This window comes from Plectropomus leopardus, chromosome 6 (assembly GCF_008729295.1).
Source record: "Plectropomus leopardus isolate mb chromosome 6, YSFRI_Pleo_2.0, whole genome shotgun sequence".
In the NCBI taxonomy this organism is placed as follows: Eukaryota; Metazoa; Chordata; class Actinopteri; order Perciformes; family Serranidae; genus Plectropomus; species Plectropomus leopardus.
Genome location: NC_056468.1, coordinates 15,023,371 through 15,043,979, shown reverse-complemented (window position 1 = coordinate 15,043,979; position 20,609 = coordinate 15,023,371). Strand labels below are relative to the sequence as shown.

At 41.8% G+C, this 20,609-nt stretch overlaps 1 protein-coding gene across 2 annotated transcripts in view; it reads right to left on the bottom strand.

Annotated features, from left to right (window-relative positions):
• Positions 1-20,609, bottom strand: part of kiaa0825 (KIAA0825 ortholog) — a 130,933-nt gene that overhangs the window by 93,881 nt on the left and 16,443 nt on the right. For both annotated transcript variants that reach the window (XM_042488197.1, XM_042488198.1), the window contains exons 7-11: positions 12,840-13,007; positions 11,195-11,280; positions 10,792-11,049; positions 3,854-4,131; positions 1,156-1,306 (exon numbers count right to left, since the gene is read on the bottom strand). In XM_042488197.1, the coding sequence (XP_042344131.1) occupies positions 1,156-1,306; positions 3,854-4,131; positions 10,792-11,049; positions 11,195-11,280; positions 12,840-13,007 (941 nt within the window). The remainder of the gene's footprint in view (positions 1-1,155; positions 1,307-3,853; positions 4,132-10,791; positions 11,050-11,194; positions 11,281-12,839; positions 13,008-20,609) is intronic.

Here is a 20,609-nt window from a genome sequence, read left to right as displayed (position 1 = left end):
AACTAAGGATGGAATAAAACTGGAAACTCATAACGGCATTTTTTTTTTCTTAAATGCAATTTAATGTTTGGCTCTGAAGGCAAAATCCAGACAAGGAAGGTAGCCAAGGTCACGCTCTGAACTCCTTTGATCGCCTTTACTGACCTCATGTGCTGTTGTTATAGCATATTAAATATTTCTCTGCCAACAACTATTCATGTGTCAATATCAATATAAAATAACAAAAGGAAGGAAAAGAACGGTCTTTTTGGAGCTGCGCTGTGCTGTGAGGAAGCAACGACACAGGGCTGGGGATCCAGGAGATGGAAACCTTGTGCATATACAACAGACATGAAAAACATCGTTACATGCACACACACACACACACACCAAATGAAACGCACATCCTGAGATGCTGCTGCACACCCACACATGCATTCATCTGTACAGATGCACACCGGCATGCTTGAACAAAAGCACACACCTGCGCACAGCAGGTCTGTCTGACACCAGTGACCCGGGGAAGGAGGGAGGAACAAAAGGAGAAAAAAAGGCAAAAGCAGGGTAAAGTATGAAAGAGAGAGGAGGTTTAGATTGGTTTAAGGGCATAAAGGTAGGAGAGTTTCAGAGGCCCTATGCTGTTTCCAGACAGTCCCAGTGTAGACTGCAGACTTCAGACAGCTGAATCCCTGGAGCCCCTGGGGCAGCATGGAAGCCACAGATGTTCTCAGGGAGCTCAGAGTAGAAGACTTGGTTAGAAGAGGGAGAGTGGGAGGTAAAGGTGTATTGTGGGAATGAAAATAAGAGGCAAGAAAGCTCCAGAGTATAATTCCTAGAGTTCCTCACAATCTATGAGAAAAAAAAGCCTACGAAGACACGTGGCATTAGAATTCCCACTTTCTCACAATGAAAGAAGTGAAATCAACACCAGACAATACTGCAGGTGTTTTATGTGTTACTGTCTTTTTGGTTTGGGGGTAAATAAGTACTACTAAAATAGGTGCCACTTACATACTTTAAATGCCAGAAACTTCAATTCAGATAAGTTTAGGAAGGCGGTTAAATATTTTTTTCATCATTTAAGAGTTAACATAGTGTAGTGAAGTCTTTTCAAGGTGTCTTGGGGGGAAAAGAGAATTCCACCAGATAGATTTTAGGGAAATGAAAGGATAGTACCTCGTAGAAGGGTTTGGGGTCAGCCCAGTGATGACTCTCTGCATCTTGAAAAATGCAATTGGAGCAAATCTGGATACAGTAACTGGTCAGCTGGTCTCTCAAGGCCTCCACCGCATCTTGGTACTTCTGGATAGGCAACAGGGTCAGGGGTCTGGGCACGGAGGAAAGAAACAAACCTTTAAAAGAGATGACAGAAAATACATGCTACGTATGATATATTAAGAAAGAAGAAAAGAGCAGCTGAGGTCAAAAGTGTGATACTGTACATTCAGGGAGCCATCAAACAAACATGAGGTGAGATGATTAGATGAAAGAACTGATGATTTATTCCAAATGTTCAGTGCGACATTTCATATCCTTTAAATCTGCCTGCCTTGATACTTTCCAGAGCGAGGCGAGAGTTTAACAGGGGTGCAGGAGGCTTAAAGCCAGGGGGACTGGATGGTGTAGAGAGAGGGAAGTGCTTTATGACCGGAGGGGGCACGGTGCAAGTGCAGGTGGAGGGGTGCACGGGGCCAGAGGTGGGACAACAAGAGCACCGAGGGCACCAGGGATACCTTTAGAGGGAATGTGTGGAGAGCAGAGGTTAAGGGGGTATTAAGGGGCATAAAACTCACCAGATGTAGACACAATGTGGGTGTCATTACCTCCTGCCAATCACTTATACTCTTTTTTTTTAACTCTCTGGTCCCCTCCTAAATGTGCAATTTAATGTAAAAAAATGCTTTAAATCCTTCAAAATGTTTTCTCTGTATTAGAAGATTCAATAATTTTAAAAGTCAGAAACTATTTTGTCCATTGCCTCTTTCCCCAGTGTTGCTGATAAATATCTAAATATTGTCAAAAATCATGTGACAATAAATGCAGAGTTGCTAAAATGAGTTGTGATATATTCATTCAGTCTGTGCTACAATTGCTGGTAATGCAATTCTGTTAATTATCTGTTGAGCAGGCTGTCTGATTGGGTTATTGTTGATAAATTAACAGCAGTTTGGAGACGATTCAGTAATGTTTAAGACTTGAAACAATGGTTGATGTTGGAAACAAGGCCCGTCTGATCATTCTGACATAGCCTGATGCCCCTTACACTTGCCATCTGTGGGTTTATACATCATTGTTGTATTGTTATTGTAATTGTACATGTATTGTTACTGGGATTATAAAACAAAAGGACAGCAACATATACAGTGCAATCCTCATTTGCCAACATGACCGATTTCCATGTGTCTGTTGATTAGTGCAGCATCACTCACACAGACATACATGTTCCCCACAGCTCAGTTATATTGTTGTTCTTTGTCTGGCAAGGCAACCATAACCGTAAAGTAAGTTACGGACTCCCAGATTTGCAACATATTCATTAAGATCACAAGATTCAATCAGTAACCAGTAACAAAGTATCTGTCTTTTATTTAATGGATGCTCGACTGAGTGGATTGCAGTTGCGCAAATTCAGACCTTTGAATCCACTCCATCAAGTTCAAGTTGACTGATTCTTCTCGCATCATGACATGAAACAACCGTTTCTCGACCAAAATTACAAACAACCATGAGCGCAGTGGGGAACATGATTAGTAAATCAGCACCACAAGTGGTTGTCAAGCAAGAGCTGCTGAGTGGTGCATCAGAACCACAGACGAAATATAAAGATGGACATATATGCTCGCCAAAAAATAAGCCAAAATATCTTGATTGCCCCCCAGGTAACCAGCTGCAGTATAGGTCACCCTTTATGTTAATGGATGGGACTTAGGCCAAACCAAAATACCCACAATACACATTCAGTAATTTCTTCCCAAAGATGGTTTTTGTCATTTTAGGTAGTTTATATCACACTGATATTTGTTCAAGTGTACAATTTTCTGATTGTTGATGTGAAGTTTGGTTTAAATTAGTTATTTTATGCTATAAAATGGGGATTTGACGACATGATTGACAGCTGTGCGGACCAATCAGTGTGCTGTCACTTAATGGTGTTACTTGGGATTGGTCGGATAGGTGTATGAATGAGAACTTGATACCTCGGAGGTTGCCACTGCGCATTTCCCCTTTATTTATAGAACAGTTGATGAGAGACAGGAAGGGTGGGAGAGAGAGAGGGGGGGGGGGGGGGGACGTGTAGCAAAGGGCCACAGGCCGGACTCGAACCTGGGTCACTGCAGAAGCCTCAGCCATATGCGGTGTGCACTCTACCTGGTGAGCTAGGGGCCACCCCAGAGACGCATGTTTAATCTTTATATACAGTCTGTGGTCGGAACAAATGACGAGCGATGATAATTGTGGTGATTGCTGTAGACAAGAAGGACACTGTTATCGAGGCTGGTCTATTTGACATGTCTTCTAAATATCACCCCACATTGTAGTTGGTCCTTACTTTGCTCTGCTTCACATAAAACTCCAGCAAAACAGGTATGTTAGCATGGCTATGCATCATTATGGAATTGAAATTACGTTAGATTTGGGTAGATATGTCACTCCCCAAGAAAATTAGATAAAGTTGACGCAATATCAGATTGAAGATGGGAACGGAGTGCAACGAGTTCAAAGTTCTGTCTGATATTAGGCAAGTGGGTGGAGGGATGGAAAGACAGATGGATTTAACACTCTAAAAACACACACATACATTAATGCATGGCAGCAAATATACCATTCCACTCCTACACCATTACACCCACACATGCACACACCCTCTCCTTACACTTTAGCTGCAGCAGTATTTGAATCTTTCAGCCTGGCATGATAGTGCTCCAGTCGTTGCTGCACATAAATGCAAGTGGCCAGCAGAGCGGGCAGGTTCCTCAGGGGAGCGGAAGATGGTACCTCCAGGGCCCTCCCCTGCAAACGGCCCAGCATGGCAAACACTGCCCGGCTACATGCCTCCACAAAGCTTGATCGCACCTCCAGGAGAGAGCTGTCCCTGCAGGCTGCTGCCAAGGGTAGTAAGGCATCCAGCTCAGTCATGATTGCTCCACAGAACTGAGAGAAGAGAGAGAAGGCAAAGACAAGACAAAATGATCTCAATAACAGAGGGAGAATCTGTCACTAAGAGGAAAAACAGAAAAAGAAACATCAGAAAGCGACCTCATTAGGTATAAATAATGGAACATTTGCGAGGAGTCATCAGAATGACAAGGATTCGAGACTGAGCCGAGTATTACACATGCATTTTTCTCTAACATTGTGCAAGCCATTACAGCTGAAAAGCAAACATCAGTGCAAATGTAGAATACAGATGTCTGAAGACATGCCCTCCACATAAACTTGGCTGCTGAACATGCATAATTGGTATCAGGTCAAATAAAACCTTTTCTTCTGAGAGCACATCAGCACTTGTCTAATTTTATAACAGCATGCATCATGTTAAGCACATTCAAACAGAGATGTTACAGTATGTAGAGGGCGAGGTGGGGGAGACGGACATGCTGAGAGGAAAGAAAAAGAAAAAGGTCAGGCAAAGGTGAGAGGGAGAGAGAGGAAGGGAAAGAGAGCTGCTTCAGCAAAGTAAAAGACCTACAGCTTATTCTATAAACTGCCAGAGCAACAAGCAACACTTATCTCATTTATCCACATTTGTCCTGGAGAAAAGCCTACAGGGACAGGGCTGCCTACACCTTTCCCTCTCCAGGGGCCAGGAGACTGGCTGATCAAGGTGCTTTAAAATAGTGGAGTGTATGTGCTTGCTGAGACACACATAAGCGGTCAGGGTATTTGCTGGTGTTTATTTCTAAATCTTCAGTGTTTTTGATTAATATATAGATTGCACAGTGTCAATAAGCATCGTTGACATAATGCTACATGGTGTGGTGCTGGGGCATGCACAAAATAGTTTAATATTTTAACTAGAATGACTGCTTCTGGGTTGTATACCCCTGCCAACCAGTCAAGTAACATTCATGTCTGTCCAGGCTCCTATATTATATGTAGTTAAGACTTTAAAGGAAATTAATTACAGGTATTAAGTGTATTTTTTAGTAAAAATGGAAGTTATCCCAATACTGACATGAGTAATTTTAGGAATTAATTTCCAGTGAGAAACATGCCAACTTAACTTAGAAACTGAATTTACAGAAGACTGAAAATGAGCTTAATCACACTGTGCAATGGCAATCACCTGAAGCTCAATATCAGCAAAACCAATACGGGCGCTACCAAAGGAGCAGGATACAGTTCCTCAAGGATTTTGCAAGTTTTTTATCTGATTTTTCTGGCCTAAAATGCCTGATTTTACAGCTTTTCTAAAAAGTTACAAGGCATGTTGTTAACTTTTGCAATGAAGTTGCAGGAGCAGGTCAAAATTGGTCACAGTGGTCACAATACAATAATACTGATATTAAATGTCTTGCAATAACATATATTGTGATATGTCACAATGTATCAGCTTTTAAGAACTACTAATAAAGGAAAATCTTGTCAACGTTTTTATTTAGATAAAGTTTTTTGTTTTTTATTGTAGTAACATGTATCAATTTGACTGAAAAAAAGTAATTGATGTCATTATTTTAGTAGGCTACCAAAAATGTAATTCCTATTTGCAATAGTAATAATTTACAAGATCCCAGTACTATACTATATCGATTTTTTATCCCCTTGTTGACAATGCTTCAAATTTGGATGTTGTGGAAAAGACGCTATATATTCTAAAACATGGATGCTTTACATCTTCAACCCATGTATTTCAGACAATTTTTACAATCAGCCCCATTTCAAGGTGGGCACCCAATATTAGTGTCACCAATTTAGTAGCCCAAGAAATATCTTGCCTTCTGTTTCTGAGTGATGGCACTGAATGGCCAGACAGTAAAGTCAAAGTGAAGCTGATCTTTGACCTTTTGTATATAAAACCCAACACTTAATCATTTTATCCTACTGCACATCTGTGCGATATTTTGTCATAATTTTAGATGTGTTTCGTGAGGTCACATTGAACTTTGACCATCATATCTATCATATTGAAGAAATTCTCTCAAGGCATTCCTGGTATTCTGAAAAAATAATGCCTCCGGACACAGCTGTTGCCGGTAGGGAGGCATATAAAGCACCATGTACAGTACCTATTACTGCAGAGAACAAGATGCACATTCACAACATGACACCACTACCTCTCTAACCTCATGTGCTTCCTATTGACATCACATTGAGAACAGTGAAAGCTGATCAGGCATGTGCCAAGGAGTCACATATGTGTTTGTGAGTTCACTTCCAAATTTATACACCTATACATGTGAGTTATGAGTCAGGCAGATCCTTTAAAAAACTCTAAAACAAAGCATATTTCCCAAACTCCTCAGAGCTACTGAGCCAGGTCACTCTGAAGGGGAAAAAACCCCACCATAACTCAGAAAACTGTTTGCCAGTTTAATCAATCAATCAATCATCGCATGTATTACTTGCTTCTAGAGTCACGCACTCTATTACTTGACTCACTGTAGGGGCTCAATGGGAAGTTCGACATTCTGTCAGATCGGGGCTCCGGCATGTGTACACAATTGACAATCTCACAATCTCTTTACACTATTTTCTCCATAAAAGCTTCCAGTGGGGTTAAAAGGCCTGGGAACAATGGCCGTTTGGACAATTAAGTCAATATCTGACTGTATGTAGTCATTAGGAGCTTAGCTTTGAGAGAGCGAAAGCAGAGGCAGACACAACACTCAGTATTACCAGGGTGATGGAGGGGCCCGGGAGAAGCACCTCATACACATACAGTGTTGGCACGAACTCAAACACACACATACACACACCAAGCAGACAGTCATCCTCACATGCACACTCACACAAAAACAACCGCACACATGCATGCACACAGAAGTCAGACTGAAACCTTAACTAGCTAAGATCAAAGCCCTGAATCCCACCAGGACCATTGCAGCAAGGTGAAAGAGATTGTGTAAAGTTTTTTTTTAAATGCTAGGGAGGCCTGTTTGTGTGTGTGCAGAATTTGGAGGAGACAGACGAGTGGAGAACTGAACATGCAGGTGAGGGCTTCAGTGGAGTCTGAATACAGAAAAGGCACTTCAGTTGCTGTAATAGAGAGGCAGCATCTAGTTGAGAAGAGCCCACCCAAACAAGGAAAGTTCAATCCTGGGTTCTGACAAGAGGGTAAATTCCAGCTGTTAAACAGTGTATTTGGCATTCAACACACAACTGACGGCTGATAAAAAAAAGTACACTATCTAAAGTACTCTGATGGATGAACAGCATCATCGCAGCCTGAATATGTATGGTAATACAGACAGTGAAGTGGGTTCACGTGGGAAAAAAAGCACAGATTGAGGTATGAACATATGAATATAAATGTGTGAAATATTGATCCATCATAATGCCTTTGAACCGGCCATATTTCATGCTTACGTCTTGTATAGTAATTTGCTCTCTGCTCAAACACTAGGGCATGTGTCAAAAAAGGATAGGATGGGGGGGGTGAAAATATATATATAATATCTAACGGTCTCGTCTTGGATGTCTGTCTGGCTCGGTGTTATTGAATGCAAATGCATGCATGTATAACCTTTGGGCTGAAAGGCTCTCATCTTTGAAGCGTTGACCTACACATAAATACGTTGTACAGGTCCTGAGCACAGACAAATTCTGACACTCGTTAGCAATGAGAGCCACAAATACTGTCAGTGTAAAAGGGCTGGAGGAGAGGGGGAGGAGAGGAGAGCAGAGAGGCGCAGCAGTAATGATAAGAGTCTGTACAGTGTGCAGAATAGAGAAGAATAGTGGGTTGCAGAGAAGTTGGAGGAAGGTGCCAGAAAGTGAGTTGGAGAAAGTTTTAAGGGAGTTTCAGGGGGAAAGTTCTTCCAAAATGGTAGAATAGGTAATAAAAACACCAGAGTGTCATTTTAAATGGAAGTGAGTATATGGCAGTCCAGACCGGAACATTGGAGAACCTTTGTAGAGTAAGACACTAAGCCTGGTCTCACATCAGACACTGGTCTTCCTCCTGAGAAAAGTCAATCTCTGGTGTCTACTTCACCTCTCTCTGCCATTTCCCAGGCCCTCTCTTCTCATCTCTTCTCTCAAACTATCCTGTCTTTATCCTGCTCTCTACCCCAGCCTCTCAGCCTTTGTGATACATCCCTCTATCATCTGTATACCCTATACTCCCCCCCTATTCAGCACCTCTCTCTAAACACCATCTAGCCCTCATAATATCACCCATACTGCATCTTGGTTTCCTCCTGTCTCTCTTTTGTCCCTTGAGGCCTCCCCTCAAGTAATACTGATGACTCTTTCCAAGGCCCTTTCTGATCCAGGGTGTCAACTGTGTCAGGCCCAAATCATTTGGGCTCTCTATTGTAGAGGGCGCTTTCCGCTGGGGCTACAAAAAACATTAATCCCCCAGGGTCTGGGTGTTGTGTGTATACCTGCATTGTTCAGCCAGGTAGTAATAAAGGAGGATGAAAAGGACAGGGACACCGGTGTGTACAGCAAAACATGCTCATGCACAGGGTGAGGAGTGGCAAGCTGGGGTCTTATACAAAGGTTAATTGTACATGCAATTAAACAATGTATTAGACCTTTGTGTGTGTGTGTGTGTGTGTGTGTGTGTGTGTGTTTCAGTCTGTGGGTACATATGGGAACAAGAGGTGTCTGAAGTCCAACAGCAGAGTTTTCAGCCCAGTCACCGGAGGAAAATGTTGGAATTGTACATCTTTGCAAACCACGGTTATGGTATATTTGCTCATGTTTGTCATGCTCATAGTGCTACATCAGCATTTCAAAAGTGACATAGTTTATGAGCTGACGCTGTAATTGTGGCAGTGAGGGGGACAGTGGATGGTGTGACACCTTGGCAAGACAGCTGCCAAGCTGCGGACCACTGTTTATTTTTTTTAAATTTTTTTAGCGAGTCATTGCTAGCAAGCTATTTAGCAACTGTCGCAATGTTTCCATTAGAAATGGTGCAGCAAAAAGCAATCTTTTTTTTTTTTTTTACCCAAATATCGCCACAACACATGGTTCGTTTTTACAGAGACATTATGCTTACAACCGCTATTGTGCCACCAAAACCAGGTATTTTAAGACAAAACATAATCTTATCCTTACCATAACCAAGTGGTATGTTGCCTTAACCTAACCTAACATGTTGACCATAGTGTTGGTGATATGTAAAGTTTTGTTGTATCTGCCACATAATAACATTTAAATGTAACGTATCTGTAGTTTACAGAAACATACAATGCAAAAATGTGGTCTGATGATGGAGATTTATAAATGGAGTATAATGCGACACAATGTGTGTAGAAATTGTTTGAGAGTTAGAAATGTCTTAACATGTGAAAATCATGTGAAACGAACACACAGAGCCCCATCTCTACAGTCAGAACAGACCAAAAGGGGCTTTTCAAAATTGGTACAATATTCAAAATTTAAATATGTTTTTTCTTTGAAATTTCATTTGAACTTTTACTCTTAGAGAGACTAAAAAACAAAGACAGAAGTCCTTGAGTCCTTGCACTGTATTCGCAGAGAAAGTATTTCAGAAATATAACTTTTTCATTTAAATATTGTAAAGATGGCACAAAAAGAAATCATGTTATGCTCTATCAAAATAAACCATTTTCTACAACACATTAGGCACTTTCCTGAATATGTGAGCGTAACGATATTTGCATTCAATCTTATGGAGCTCTCCTGTTTTTGTTGCAGGGCACTAAAGTGATGTTAAAGCTTTAATCCTCACTATCAGAGTTTTCACAGGGTTTTGTGACATATTATGTATCTAACGACACAGATGACACACATCTGATGAGGCATTCCAGAGATTATCTCACAGCTCTTGTAAGACACCTCACTGTCACTTTCATGTTTCATCATTTACAAATGCTCTCCAGGCTACAGACGTTTTGTGCTTCCAGCTGTGCTGGTGGCCATTTACAGAGTGGTGTGCCTGTCTTTAGTAAAGCATCTCTGGGCATTCTCTGTTATCTGTGGGCACTGTGAAAAGGACTGCTTAAAGCACAATCTTATTTCAATAGTTGCAGGAAGCCACAAGGTAATTCAGTGAAAGCAACCTGAGAGAAATATAGGGTTTGAGGCATGAAATTTAATGCTGTAAAATTATGTGGAGGAGGCATCTTAATTAAGTAAGCTTTGCTCTTTGGCATGAAGAAAATAATACAAAAGGATTAGCCCTATAATTAACCTGTTTAAATAGGTTAATCAATGTAAAACCTCACTGAAATTACTGGTCAAAATCAGATTATTAACGTGCATGCGAACTCAACTTAATAAAGCTTCAAGTTCAATCAATCCGGGGGTGATAGCACGTTTCAATACTTTTTTTGTAACAAGTCCACTACTTCTACATTTGTTTGTGCCTTTGAGGGTTAAACTAAAGTAAGAGTTCAGACATGGTTTCCTTTGTTTTTCTGTTTAACTTACAAGATGATCGAGTTTGCAGGCTACTCACTGTGAGGCCTCAGACAGACATGGTGGGTGTTGACCACATGTTGATAATTTGGCCGCTGCATTGTTCCCTGCCTGGCTCATTTCCTTCTCATTAACATAATACTTTATAAGGAATCATAAAAAAAGTGAAGACATCACTAAATGACTGTCACGAGTTCAGCCTCAGCCAACCTACAATCAAGACATTATCCGTCAGTCCTACCCTGAATTCAGAAGTACCTTTGCTATCTTTCTGGGAGTCTCTCTCTTCGAGTAGGTGTAGAAGGAGTCTTCTCTGAGGTGTGTGTTGCCAGCAGCGATGGCTGTGTGTCCAGTAGTGTGGCTCAGGGTGATGGAGTTGTGTCCTGAAGAATGTAAGGCCTCTTCCTGCTGTAGACTCTTAGAACAAACATCATCCAGCACCACTTTAACACAGTGTGCCATGTGAGGGACCAGGCCCCTAAATGCTGACCTCCAATCAAACTCCAAAGCCTGTGCCTGAAAAATAGGAGATGAGCCAATTTACTGTTAATTAACTGTTGAAGGGATATTTTACCTGTTGTAAAATGATAATAAGCCTGAATAACTGCGAATAGTTGTAACAGAGTGGGGTCTCATAAGTGAACACAAACAGGAGCCTCACCTCTGGCATGTGGAGAAGTGTTTCTTCTGTGGATCTTTTGCCATCTGTTGTCATGTCTGCATCCTCTCTATTCTTTTTTAGGATGCCTAAATGACCAACATATATTTTATTTATATAATACCTCCTGTAACGCATGTTTAAAAAAACAGTACACACTGACTGTGCCTGGTCAAATCATGTCAGTGAAATTTTAACAACAATGAAACAAAAACTCATGAGATAGAAATAAGAAGCTTTGTGGTGTTTATCTTTAGCATCTTTCAAATCTATGCATTATTTAGCATGAATATTTCCATATCACACTTAATATACTGTATTATATTATGTGTTACAAGCCTGACTGAATGCTAAGTGCAGTAGCATGAAAGCAACTGTATATAACTCAGAGCCAGATATGGGTCACATTGCTCCCATCTTTCCCCCACTAGCCTAAATGAGACACAGTGACCGGAGTATAACTGTACACGCCTCAGAGGGAGCAGAAAAAGGCAGTAAATGCTAATGGCGAAGGCTTTACGAGTCTAAATTTGGGGCTTAGATTTGATTTGAACCCAGATAGCATTAACCACATATGGGGTAATTCCATGAGGGGGGATCGTGTGGATGTGTGGGGAGACAGGGGAATGCAGAGGGGGAAGGGGGGGGTTGACGTGAAGACAAGCATACAGGATGTTGGGTTGGGTTGCAATTAAAAAGCGTGAACATCAAGGCCACAATTTCCTAATCAGAAGGCGAAGAGTGAGACCCCAGGCGAGGCAATTTAGCCGAACAAGACCGCATGGAATGGAAGAAGGAGGAAGCAGCAAGCGCATCACTTTTTGACCTTTAAGCCCATCTGATGAATTTCTGGTAATTAAGCCGTTTGATTGCCTGGAATTAATGATTTGGATAACTGCCCTTTAAAGGCTGTTTACCTCTCTGTAAATTGAGCCTTTCTGCAAGTCTTGTTTTTGTAAATGTAACCTTTATGGAAATTACTCCATGCACCAAAAGCTTTCATTTAACATCTCTACAGCGGCAGTTCAAAGGGGAGAGAGGAAAAGGATACCAAAGGCTTATATAATACCCAAGATAATTCCCCACTAAAATAACATTTCTTCAGACACAACTCGGATTTCTCGCTAGAACACGTAACAATGTGTGGGGGTGTAAGTGGACGGTTAATGCCTGGAGGACAGGCACACATGCAACCAGACTTTTAGAAATACTGAGGTCATGAGTACATGTTCCCCCCACTGTAACCCCCCCACACTCACAGAAAGTCTCTAATCATCTAATTATTTGGATTATTCACATTTTATTTATTCATTATCTGTTTGAAAATTTTCTGCAAAATCTAACTCCCTACTTGATGGTCTAACTACAGCCTCCTCCACACTGTCTGGCAAAAACTCATGTGGGGAAACACTGAATATATTTTAATATTTTTTGGCCTTAAAATGGCAAATTTTAAGGATATCTGATCTAAAGAATATTAAATCAGCCTTAAAGTAGGTGTAATTCTAAATTGTAAAATGCATCTCTGGCTACTAAGACTCCCCATATTCCCAGATTAAGTTAAGACAACACGACCTCAGTGATCTAAAATGCAGCTACAGCCCACATTACATGTCAAATATTTATACACATGTGGATGGAGTCATACCTTTTACACAGGGAGTCTCTCCTGTACAATCAATGAAGGTCATATTGGTGACCAGCTCCTTCACAATCCTCTCAAACCCCAGCAGGGTGCAGGCCAGCTGGGTTAACGCCCTCAACTGGTGTGAAGTTAAACTGAAGCTCCTGTTTTTCATGGGAAGCTCCATTGGCGCTGTTGAGTGTAAAAGAGGAAAGAGGAAAAATAAGCATATGCTTGACTGACAGAAAGACAGAGGAGTGAGAGCTGCACCACAGTTTACAGTTCAGTAAAGGAATAAACAATTTCATGAAAACAGGTTTTCAGCCCAACCTCCCAACCTACATGCACTCATCAGAAAACACCCCCCTCCTCCTCAAGCCTTGCCTTGCACGGCACCTCTTATAAATATCGACCCATTCATGTTTTCCCAATACACAGCATAAACAAAGAGACAGTGAAAAAATATGCAAAACTTTGCTCCCCGAGAAGTCACACATGTACATCCTTCTCTCTCGGCACAAAACTTTTCTCCCCCTAACCCGCCGATGACCCCCTCGGCAAATATGGATTTCCCATTTTGGAGGCTGCCAAAGCCATCACCCGGGGGATGTTCCGCATTAAGCTGGAGAATGGGCGGCTGGGAGATGCGTTGCCATACTCCCAGACACATGCACAAATACTTTTGTGTGTCCGCTTAAATGAGCTCCTCCACTGCAAAGGCATTTGGGAATGGATGAGCTCAGTATTAGCCTTGACTCTGAAAGCACAGAGATGATTGAGCATTGGGGAGGAAAGAAAGAAGAGGGGGGCCCTTTTCCAATAATTGTAACATTATTGCCTGTGGATCCTAATGTAATTTTGCTATATTGTTAAACAAAATCTGACAATATGACAACACACTGTCCCCGAGGATGCCTGGTTTAATCATGCATGAGGTTTGACTCACTTTGTGTGTAGGCCTGTGTGTACATTTATAGAAGTGTTTATGAGCGAGAGTCAATGAGGTTTTGTGTGTTTGTGTCTGCCGGGTGTGTACATGTGTGTTTATGTGCATGTAATGCAGGTCATTATGAATAACTTGATTTGTAGAAGACACTTTCACACACATTTGCACATGTCAGTCTTGCAGGATAATTGCCACACTGCTACCAGACTCTGTGGTCACAATGGAATATATTCTGACCTTAAGTTTGTTTGTGTTTGCAAGTCTAAGTGTATACATGTATTTATGTGTAAGTGTGGGTGCATGCATGTATGAAATCACATATGAATAGCTGTGTAATTATTTGGGGTGTGGGTTGTTTTTTTTTTTGAGTGTGCATGCATTTGTGCGTATGTGTGTTTGTGATTAAGTTGCATGGGTCCACAGTTCGGCAGCTCCTCTGTAATGGGGTCCAGTGGGAGTCTGTGCTAGAGAGACTGCCTCGTTCTGCATGTGTACATGCGTGACCTGGCTGACACCCACGTGCCAGCCTCGTTCTCCAGCTTTGCACATTCACGCACGCACCAACAATCATGTCTATTTCTAAAGTCACCAGCAAATCAACATAGCTTTCCGTGCCTCAGCGCGGGGGCAAACTAAAACTGTCAACAACTCAAGAGTAAACAATCTAAACTGGATGAGACAGGGACACGTTAGAGAGGGAGATGTTGGATTCTCTAAAAAGCTATCACAACTACCCCCTCCATCCTACCTTTTGGTGGGCACTCATCTGAGCATAGCACCCATTAACCACTACTTCATCTGGAGCATCACCTTTTCCAGAGCACCATCTCCGTCTCCCTCCTTTGTAACCACTCAATCCCTCAACCTGTGACCCTATGACTGTTTCACTTGCTCACTAACTCACACTCTAAGTAGTCGCACATGACCTTGATGTTTAGCAATGCTTTTCCTCAGCCGCTCATCGAGCCCTGCCCATGCTATATAGGTATTTATAGTCGTCTCCCTAGCCAAATAGCCCTATAGCCATAGCAGTCTAGTACACAGCCATCTAAACCTCATTATACCTTTGTCACAACAGTGAGGCCAAATGGAGGCTCACATAGCCAGTTGATGGAGAGGGTGTGCTTAAAAGCACCCAGGTGTGTCATATAGCGTAGTGCATAGCATGTCTCATAGAGTAGAATGAGGAAGGGCACTAGCAGGCAGAAGAGTTCAACCAAAGGTCAATGTACTGAGAATCAATAAGGGCGGGCTGGCGCTGAAAGCTGGTGCTGAAAGGAGGGCAAAAATGATATGTTTATATAAGAGCTCTCCGTTATGACATTATAGTGTTAGGATGTTCTATAAAGAAAAGGAAAATCAATGGTTACTGTGATAACCATAAAAGCAGCCTGCATTTTATATCAGAAGCCCTCAAAGAAAACAAGCATATGTCAAGCAATATGTCATTCAACAAAAATATGCCAAACAGAAAACTAGTGCGTGTGGACTGGCGGGCTTTATGTTTCATATGGAGAAGGAACACTGTGAAGAAAAAAAAATGTCTGAAAATACCCAACTCTGGAAGTCTACAGTGGCCAGTCTCAGTTTGTAGCTTTTAACAATGACAACAATGTAACACAAAAGAAAAAAAAAACAAACAGAGCAGGTATTTTTGGCGAGCCATCAGTCTTCTCCTTGTCTGTCTCTCCTGTGGGTTTCACCAGCAGCTCCACAGCTCTCTCTCTCTCTCTCTCTCTCTCTCTCGCTCATACACACACACACTGCTCTTGACTGGCAGCGAACAGAGAGAGAGGGGAGAGAGGAGGAGATGGGGGGGAAGGGGTGGTGGTTAGGGATGAAAACATGGGGAAGAGAGGGAGGGAAAGAGAGGGAGGGGCGGGATAAGGGAATTCCCTTAGCAGTTGTTATTGATTCCGGTGTTTACGGGCGAATAGTTTAGTGCCGTTTACAAAACAGAACAGATGCAGCCAGTGAGCAAAAAGGTAAACAATTGCTGTGTGGCGGGCTGCCAAATCCCCAGTCTGATGTATTAAACTCACGGTGAAGAGCATTTCCCCTTTGGCTGCACTTATTGCCACTTCATTTCCTCCTCGCTCACATACACACTCTCTTCTTCTTACCATCTCTCCCCTTCTCTGTGTCTCTATCTCTCTCTTGTTTCCTCGTTTATCTGAGATGGAGAAAAAAAAAAGAAGAGGGGCGTAGGGCGCTTTTTGCCGTCTGGCTATTTTCTGTCCTTCTCTGACCCAGGAGGCCCAGTTCTTCCAAACAGAGCCATTAGCAGGGGGAATTGCATGTGTCTGACATGGCCGAAAACCAATTATTAGACACTTTCTACCAAATGATGCCCAAGTCTTTCGGGAATGGGCAATCATGCAATAATTTAGCCACTGATTTAATTTCTCTCCAACACAGCATCTCTCCCTCTTTCATCCTCTGTCCCTCATTTTATACTCTTTCTCTCATTCTGTCGCTCTGTAGTGTAAATCAGACCATCAGAGGGGTGGTCTGTCTGTCTCTTACCAGACTATCCAACTGGTCTCCAGTCTCTTATCATGTGATCAAAACATGTGAAGACGAGCTCTCTGTGTTTGTGCTGATGTGTGTGTTGTACGACACCCTCTACAGGTGATGTAAGCACTTGGTTTCATTAGATCCAGAGAGATAAAATAGGAGGATTTTAGAAGGCAAGGCAATCTAAGCATGTCTTAAACAGTGGAAATCCAACCTGCTTTACATATTGAATACAATTCATAAAACAGAATTACACAGATAAAAAGAGGCTTTAAAAAGTGCTTAGTATTTTTTTCATTGCTCAGTTCTTGTTGTTTTTTTGTTTTAGCTGCCTGTATGCAAAGGCCTAAAAGAGACTATATAATAATTAAACCATCTGTAAATAAAAGCTGATTTTTGGCATGTGGACATGAATCATCTGACACATATTTTCACATGATAAAAGACATTTTGTAACTGATGTGACGTAACTGCTAAAAGTTATATTCAAGTCTATAAAAACACAAAAAAAATCAAGGCAGCGGAACCAAGTTATCGTCTTTTATCCCACACATCATTGTCAAAACCTAGCAGCTACATTAACCATAATGCAACTCAGCCATAGGCAGTTCTGTCAGAGATACATGCTGATATAGGCAAATGTAGCTTCAAGCCCTGAGCCTCATGCAAAAATGCAGAGCAGGCTACAGAGATCCAGCAAGCCCATTTTCTTCTAATACCACATGCCCAGATATTCAAACTGTTCATCCCCAACCAGCATTGCCTCAAGCTAAGTCACTTGAGGCAATTTACCAAACTCAACACAGATCTGTCTGGAGCCACAAAAAGCTTTATACAACTTTTTTTCTCTTATGAAGTAGTATTCGAGACCTGTACACAGACTTTGATGTGTATAACTGGTGCACTTAAATTTCCCTTAAAAAAAAGCATACTGAATCAAGGGGGGCCAAGTATTGAGCCCTAGTGAAACTCCACAGGGCACAATGACGGACAATTTAAACACGAATTTTAATAAAAGGTCTCTCATAAATTAATTAAAAAAAAAAAAAGTTATAATTAACAGTCTATACTCAACAATTCACACATACTCAGTCAAAGCAATTGAGAGACAAATTGTGAACAAAGTAGTGCTTTGAGCAGAGCAGCAGCAGTGAAGACAAAGTGCCAACTAACAAGTGGACAGGACTTAACACAGCTCTCCTAAAAGTTTCTCCTGTACTGTGCTGTATACTTCTGTTAGTATGCTGCCTGGGATCCTTATTGATACAGATGTTAACCAACATACCAAGGGACTTAAATATCAAATACGATAGTTATCCCAATCTTGTTTGTGTGTGTGTGTGTTTGTGAGTGTGTTTGCGTGTGTGTGTGTGTGTGTGTGTGTGTGTGTGTGTGTGTGTGTGTGTGTGTGTGTGTATTTTTGCACAACAATATTCTCATTATGGGACTTTGCTCTGGTTGTGATGCTATGGATGTTGAGCGCCTCTGTGCATTTCTTTTTGTGCATGTGATCCCTGCGTAGCCATATTCCTGTGTGTTATTGGGTGTCAGCAGGGTCATGTGGGTGCCCTGGGGTACGTCTGTGTATGTATGCATGTGTATGTGGCCAGGCTATGAGCCACTGTGGACCGCCCGCTAGGCCCTGTGACAGCTGGGGTCCTCTTCGTCAGTTGCGGCCCACTGCTCACTCAGACAGCATTATTATGGGAAGCCTCCTGCTGCGATTCCCCAATACACATTCTGACACATGCACACACACATACATGTTCCCAAACCACACAAGCCCTGGTCTCTTGTGGCCCTATCCCTGGGTGCTGTCCAACCAGGCCACAGCAGGGGCCACCTGCCCTTCACAGAAGGGGAAAGTAGCAATATTTGATATCTCAATTAAGTTGCCTTACGGAGAGGGAAGTGTGGTGGTGATGGTTGAGTTTTAGGTGGCAACAGAGAAGCAGGGCTAACTATACTTATGTTTGTTTTTCTGTCCTCCTCTGTGTCTGTCTTTGTTTCTGGTTCTCTTTGTGGAGAATATTGCAGTGACAGTAAGATAGGGGTTAAGATTTTTGTGGCTTCCTCCACATACTTGAACCAAGCTGCCTGGATGAAGAACACGGAGGAATGTATTGTCTTGATGGGAGCATTTCATTAAAACCTACTTGTTTAGTGCCCTTGTTCACATTATTGTTTTCAAGCCCTCTGCGAATCACATGGACTCTTCATCACGAAGTGCTGGCTGCTCTCAATAAGCCAGCCATTTTTTGTCTGAGCTTTGTCAATAGAAGGTGCCAGGAAAATGTTCATATCCTTGAGCTTTTCAAGAGTGATACACAAAAGCCATTGTGACCACTCGGAGGAAATGGGGGGGAAAAATGGCAAGCATAATACACATTCTCAAGGGCCATGAAACATATTTTTCTGTGTGATTTCATTGAAGCTATGATTTAGAGGAAAATGAACTCAGACACACTCACACATTAACAGAGAGAAAAGACCCCGCTCTTCTCATTAAGACTGGTAAACAAGCACTTGGTCTGTGTGGTAACTTTCTGAAACAAGACCCTCTCTTCTCAGTGCAGGAAGAGAGCTGCCTCATCGATGAACAAAAAGCATCACGCAAACACACATGCCCACATGTCCACAGACACACAAATCCACTCGCCTTGCCCATAATTACATGGCAGCATGCAGGTGCACGTCTCTGGCTGACAGTGTGTATAAACTCAGGCAGAGATATGATCTAGTGAGGAGCTGCTCTTAATAAATATTAACAAACGCCATTCCCAAGCAGCCTCAATCCCCACAAGCACCGCCAATGCCAGTCAGAGCCTCAGCCAAGCTATCTCACGTCACTACAGAACCTCTCTCCCCGCTGAATAGGCTGCTGTGCTTTCTCTAAGAAAGAGTTCAAAGAGCCAGAAAGGGCGAGGGGGCTGGGGATGGTGGTGGGGGTGAATGTGCTTGCTATACATGTTCTAACTCAATCTGTTTTTATCTATAGGGAGCTGCCGACATCATCATATGGGGAAATTAGCGGAAGTGGAATTCAAATCAGCGCTATCAGAATTGGGTTGTGCAGTGTTTGAACAGAATTTCACAACCTCGACTTCACCCCTGTGGTCGATTGTAAGGGAATAAATTGTAAGTGTGTATGCGGAGACACTGGGATGAAAGCGTTTGATGTCCTACAAAAACATGCATCTCCTATTCATATGTATGAAAATTACTGATGCCATATGGAAATTTAATGATGCATTTTTAAAAGGGAGGTATTAAATGACTCTTGATCACACAATTTCCAAGTGAGGCCTGCAATTAGTGCACACATACACACACACACACATACTTCTGTAGTACTGGCTAAAAACAGATGGGCAGACATGGTCACATGACACATGCTCATAGGTGATTGAAAACACACGTGCACATGCAAAGCCACCCACACACATGCACACAAAAGGGTGAAAAGTAAGAGGTAAAAAACACAATAAACCTGTATCATAGCAATTTTTTTGTGTAGGTGTCTGCACTGGTGTCAGGTGCATCTCTAAGCATTGGATTATTCCAATTTTATCTTAAGGATATGCTTGTCACTAATATTTGTATTAACAAGAGCAATAACTAGCTACATTGCTGAGAGAAAAATGTGTATTTGTCTTTATAGATAAATCATATGTAATGCAACTTTACCATAAAGTTAGAGAATTTGGGTAATTGCTTAAAGATATACTATGCAGGAAAAAAAAGAAAAAAGTTAAAACAGAACTAATCTCTCATTCATCACTTATGACCCACACAAAGTGTGTTACGGTGGTGTATTCTTCTGCAGAAATTATGAACCCTGCCAATATTTTCTGAGTTTGTTCTTATTTTCTGTGCTTGAGACATTTATGAGTGTGCACTCAGGTGAGGTCAAGGCTTTATGAGAATAAAGTGACCAGGTGCCAAACTGTAAGCAGCAAGCATCCAAGAGATACAGCACGGAAAAAACAAAAATATAATGAGGCTAAACTCCAAATGGGAGGGAATCTGAGGCAGACTTTTGCTTTTTCTAGGAAGCGTGTTTATAAACAGTAACCGACAATTCTGCATAGTGTAACTTTTAAAGTATTAAAACTTTGACCAATGGCAACTAACATCTATCCCATCATAACTCTATAGCACTAAGGGCACTGATAAAATTTAAATTACAGTATTTGCTTTATTTTGGTGAAATCCAGCATGTGCGCGCACACACACACACACACACATATATATACACACACACAGTGACATGCACATGCAGACTTGGCCCACCCACTCCCCTGCAGACTCAGTGAGGTGTGTTAGTAAGG